Source organism: Sinocyclocheilus anshuiensis, unplaced genomic scaffold (assembly GCF_001515605.1).
Source record: "Sinocyclocheilus anshuiensis isolate Anshui unplaced genomic scaffold, SAMN03320099.WGS_v1.1 scaffold1392, whole genome shotgun sequence".
Lineage (NCBI taxonomy): Eukaryota > Metazoa > Chordata > Actinopteri > Cypriniformes > Cyprinidae > Sinocyclocheilus > Sinocyclocheilus anshuiensis.
In genome coordinates this window covers 159,899-165,929 of record NW_015542476.1, presented here as the reverse complement: position 1 = coordinate 165,929, position 6,031 = coordinate 159,899, and the positions used below count along the sequence as shown (strand labels likewise).

At 35.5% G+C, this 6,031-nt stretch overlaps 1 protein-coding gene across 1 annotated transcript in view; it reads right to left on the bottom strand.

Moving 5' to 3' along the window:
• LOC107693836 (disabled homolog 2-interacting protein-like) overlaps positions 1-4,941 on the bottom strand; it is a 171,142-nt gene extending 166,201 nt beyond the window's left edge. The window contains exons 1-2 of the mRNA XM_016493359.1: positions 4,864-4,941; positions 3,871-4,069 (exon numbers count right to left, since the gene is read on the bottom strand). Of these exons, the coding sequence (XP_016348845.1) occupies positions 3,871-3,955 (85 nt within the window). The 5' untranslated portion in view covers positions 3,956-4,069; positions 4,864-4,941. The remainder of the gene's footprint in view (positions 1-3,870; positions 4,070-4,863) is intronic.
• Positions 4,942-6,031: the final 1,090 nt, after the last annotated feature.

The window sequence follows — 6,031 nt, the reverse complement described above, 5'->3', positions numbered from 1 at the left end:
TGTAGGGTTCCACAAGTTTGTTAAAATTTCCAAAGGGTGCCGCGACTAAAAAAAGGTTGGGAAACACTGGGTTAGAGAATCACAACACACTGGGCCAGCTAACCAGTCTGAGCCCGACTGTGTAATTCTGAGGGAGGGGCTTCATAGAACCAGGAGCTCAACAGACCGCTTTGATGAGAACGGAAACAGCGGTGTAGAATAAAGGTAAAATATGTGTTTTTTTTAAACGAAGCATGAACGCATGTTACACTGCACCCCATAAACACAATAAATCCTTCGAAAAAAGTTGATCAACCACCACTTTAATATTTATTATTCAAATTCAATATACATGGTGAAGTCACAATGTATGTACAATTCACGCATGTGTGTCTAATATCTCAATTGCTACACATCTGATTGATGACCCTACGTTACATCACCTATGTCCTCTTCCAAATGACATAAGTGAAAGTTACAATATGATTATATGTCACTCGGTTCACAAAGTACACAGCTAGTTTCTAATACTTACTGTAATTCAATATACAGATTTGCAGAAAGTGACCGGTAAAGCCTGACTGACTGCATAAGAAACATCTGCAAATTAAATGATTGCTCAAGAATTTTCCATGTTGGGAAATCTTGAATTTATTTTCATGCTCTGAAGTGAATCTTCAATGAGTGTAGTAACTTTCAGCGACCATATTACAGAAGCATCCCAACAACTCAGAATCTTATTTTATCTGGTTAGTAACCATGGTGTTTTCAGGATCTAATTTAGAATAATTCACCCAAAAATTAAAGTTCATTTATATATATATATATATATATATATATGAAAATTCATATAAAAAAAGATTATTCTTTCATAATTTACTCACCCTCATCTTGTTCCAAAGTCATCGTGTTTCTTTTGTGGAACACAAAATATTATGTTTTGTAGCAGTTCAAAACATGATCTTTTGTGTTCCACAAAAGAAACGAGATGGGAAGTTTTTGTAAACGGCCCCAGAATACTACCTAGTTTTTCTACATAGACAATAATCCCTCATCTACACTCAGGTTTAATCTGAATTTACAATATGAGCCCATTGTTATACGTAAGGACACACATCTCATCATGCTACAAAAAGAGAGGATTTCTGTTTTGGAATTACAACCCCTGTCTTTAATCTTTGGTGGCAGTGACATTTAACCAGAAGTGGAATTCATGAGCATGTTCACCTGAGCGAAAAAAGGATTGATGGGATATTTATGATGGGTCATTTAGTTTAAAGAGAGGGGAAAGCTGCTTTAGGAAAGAACCTGAAGGAGCCTGAGGGGAGCATGTGAGCTTCATTCACACCCACTGACATTTTCCAGAGGACAAATCAATTAGCAGGGTATTAAAGAGAAGCCGTGTGTGACAGAGTCCCAAGGCTCTTAAACAGTAACTGAGAAAGCACTGCAGAACACATGCTCAAGCACACACACATCACAACAAAAACACGATCAAACACACTCTAGATAGAGCATGCACAAGAAAAACACAGATTCCACTAATAAAACACATCCTGGCACAGCACACACTTGTGCTTCCTTTTATGTGCTGTTTAAAAAAAAAAAACATGGGATCTAGGGGAGCAGAACTAAGTAATAAAGGATTACTAATGATTTGAACATTGAATAGTTTTGATACAAAAGTGAAAGAAAGAGCATGGAATTCTACTACAGTAAATAACACTGTCAACCAGCCTTATTCATAAAGAACTAGATTGTTATGTCCAATATTAAAATAAAATACAAAGGCTAAATCCAAACTAATTTAAATAATTTTAAAAGCTAAAAGTGATATTACAGCATTATAATGAACAGCAATCGATATTGCTGTGCTTACCTTGCTTCTTTTGCTTGTTTCTAGTGCATTACACAGTGTTCCAAAAACAGCACTCAAGTTAAAAATTCAAGTTTTAAAAAAAACCTTGCATGTTTTTTTTTTCATTCCACTGCCCTGCATGTCACTTGTTGATGCTCTTTATGTTGAAAATATGGGTACTCTGTTTTCCAAAACAATATAAAATATGAAACATTTTGAACTCCTATTGTGTTAATAATAAAAAAAGAGTAAATTTAACCCACATATTTTTAATGTCCATTTGACCTCTAATACCATTGTAGGCACCAAAATTTGTACATCCTTTCCAAAACACTTCTTTGTGTCGTCTAAGGATGCACCGACATGAAAATTCTGGATGCACTTGGCCAAAAACTTAAACTGAAAATGCTTTGTATTCATTATTTATTATTAAATAATATAAAGTAATTTTGTAAGACTTTTTTAATTTAACTCAACAATTTTAATATAGATACTGAATTAAAAAAAACACTAGCCAATGAAATAACCATACTTTTATTGAAAGTAATACAAAAAATTGGGCAGAAAAAAAATTTATATTAAATGTCAATATATTATTTTTATTCAGTTCTGTGCAACAGAATAAGATAACTTTTTTTTTTGACTAATTATCCAAATAATGAATAGTCCTACATTATCGGAGCATGTGAGCAGAGCATAGCGGGGAGCAGATCAGTGAATGAGAGGGTAGAGTAATTTTTCCAGCGTTGCCCAGTATAGCTATACACCATGTTTCAGCACAGTTGCACTATTGCAAACAGGAACAAGTATACTACATAGAAATTTCCTGTCGGCGCGTTATTTGAGCGGACTTTGCTTTTCTGGTGAGCATGAGAGGTACATGAGTGGAACGCACATTCATAGAGTGGATTATTGAGCAGGGCATCACGATGGGTAGAGGGAGAGTGAAACCTGCGCACTGAACACTGCTGGGCTGACCGTAACACAATAGATGTGAGTGTAGAGTGTTAATAAAGTGTTTAAAAAAAAAACATTTTATGTGAGTGACCCCTAAAACAGGTGTGCCTGTGTTAACACCTGATGGCATAAATGTGTATTTTGGTATCAAACCTATAGATGCAACCAGCAGTGCATTAAATATGCTTTGCTAATTAATAAAGCATAAACCTGGTAACTTTTTAAGCACAACATGAGTAAATAATGTGCCACTGTTACTACTGTATGTAATCATGTGACTCGTCCGTATACATTTTTGGCATTGTGATTATTCACAGCAGATGACCATGTGTCAGAGTGCTTGTCTGGAGAGAAAATACCCACCAACTGTAAATGTCTGAGATCAGAACGAGTAAGAACATGTACTGTATGTAAATGGAGAAAAAAGGAATAGGTTATGAGCACTCAATTTCTTTGTACTCGCTGTAGATACAGTGAAAAAACACATCAAACAACAACTCTACAACCCAACATCCTTGTTCTGAAATGGAAGTATTTTGAATTGGCTCAGTATTAAACAGACCTATTTTCAAGTTTCTTTTCTACAAGGACTTACTGGGCAGCTGTTTTCTCCGGGTTATATCATAAATTCCTTTGAAATTCTCTGAACCGTGTTCTTAACTGATCTTGACAGAAGATCCGCACAAAAAGCACATCAACAAGTATCATGTAGAGCCATGCCTCAATTAACACATCTGTTTAAAATACAATAAATGACTGTGTGTTGCCATGGCACAGAGTTCCAATCTCATTTCTCTAACGTAGAAAACAGTTTTATCTGCCTGAGGAGGTTACTCGTGATACACACACTAATCTAGCTTGCCTGTTTCAGTGTAGATTTCCTGTTTTACATTTTTTAATCAAATCAAGTTCCTTCACAACTCCTCAAAAAGGTATTTCAGGGCAAAAAGTGCAAATCAGTAATCAAATCTTGCTGCATTAGAGAAAGTATTGCTAAAGCTAAAGTGTTGCAGATTTTCTCCTCTTGTTCTCACTGTAAGCACTGACTCTCCACCCCTCTTACGGGACAGTCCTACCTGAGACTTGAATCCATCCGTGATGTTGGCTGTGAGATGAATAGAATAAAGGGTTCTCCATTGTGTTTCGTCTCCTTTGCATCATTGTGATTGGTAACCTGAACCGATATGCGTGAGGATAATCTACTGAGAGAGGCGTGCATCCCTCTATCTGCTACAGACCGACATTCCAAGTCCTCTCAGCTGCAGCGTGTGTATGCTTGAGAGAGAGAGAGAGCGAGAGAGAGAGGAAAGGGGGGAAGCAAAGAATCTGATAATTTAATTTGTGATGATGCAGATCAATGTTAAAAGACAAAACTGGTATCATCTGAAGCAGCAGGTTTTCTTGTTTAGTTTGATTTAACATCCCCACTAGGTTTTCATCTAAAAATTAGTGCCTATGTAAACAGAAATATCATGTCTTAGCTGAAAAAAAAAAAAACCACAACAGTGTGTATACTACATTTGCCACTATTGTTACAGTGACTAATACACACATGTACTTATATTTTTAGAGTTAGTCACATAGACTGTATAAAAAGCTAACAACCTGTTATTTCCTATTTATTTACAAACTGAATTAAAATATACAAAATTAAATGGGGATGGCTATGGGGTAAACCATAATAATTTTAAATAAATTTAATTATTTCATCTTTAATTTACAATCAATTTATGCAAAGAATTTAAAATGTTAATTCTTTCAATTGGTGTTACAACTCATCAATCCCAGAACGAGTTAGATTAACAACAACAATCTCTGCACAAACATTAATTTACAGTTTCAAGACACGTTGTAGATTTCTAAACTATTTTAATTCATAGCAGACAATACATAATGCAATAATACCTAAGTTTGAGGCACATAGTGCCAAAACATTGTCCTTAAACTAGATGTGTTACTTCTAAATGACTACATTTAACACGTTACCACTTTTTTCCCGTTTATCCAGGTGCTGAGAAAATTGAATGGACTTAATTTAAAGGACTTTATGAAGTAAACGTGTAATATACCATCGCCAGGGGCTTCACATTTTCTTGAGCACTTGTTTCTATGTGGACAGTTTGAAACGACCGAGAATTTACCAACGTTCAAACTCATAGCCGCGCGTGAAGGTAGTTGCTTCCACATTAGTTCTGCCCCGCCCACACCACTGCGTGAAATTGATTGACAGCAACCGCCACCAATGAGACATCAAGTGTAGTTCCGAGATGACAACACGTTACGTTCTACTCAGCTCTGAGTTATGCGTTTCTGTAGCAACCATAGACTGTAAAAAAAGATGGACGATGTGTCTCAGCATCTCAGTATGGCCGCTGCCATCTTGAGTAAATGACGTCATTTGGAGCCCAAGTCTGTGCAGTAGAGATTCGTTTGGGATCAGTGAAAAATATTTTGTGGAAAAAGGTTTGGACGCTTCCTGACAAGTATTTATTGGTAAATAAGGTTAAAGAGATTTATTTTAAGCTTATTCGTCAGTACTATCCTGTTAAAACATTTATTGTGTTGAAATTCAAATTAAACATAGTTGTGAACTGTACTTTTTGTGACTCGCAACCAGAGAGCATCTCAGTATGGCCGCTGCCATCTTGAGTAAATGACGTCATTTGGAGCCCAAGTCTGTGCAGTAGAGATTCGTTTGGGATCAGTGAAAAATATTTTGTGGAAAAAGGTTTGGACGCTTCCTAACAAGTATTTATTGGTAAATAAGGTTAAAGAGATTTCTTTTAAGCTTATTCATCAGTACTATCCTGTTAAAACATTTATTGTGTCGAAATTCAAATTAAACATAGATGTGAACTGCACTTTTTGTGACACACAACCAGAGACTGTCCTGCATCTTTTTTGGCATTGTGTTCATACAAGAAAACTTTGGCAAGACATTTGCCAGTTCATTATAAACTTCATACATAATGACTTTGAGCTTTTCTTTAAGGATGTTTTGTTTGGAATTTTCACTTTTGAGAAGCAATATGGAAATGTTTGCTTTCTCTGCAATTTAATTATTTTGCTTGCAAAATAATTTATCCACAAATGCAAGGTTATGAAAGTTACCCCCCCACTTCTCTTACTTTCAAGAAGATGTTAAATTTTATATTAAATGGGTCAAATGATGCTGCTAAAAATAACATTATTTTGTGTATTTGGTGTAATGAAATGTGTTTATGCAGTTTAAGGTTA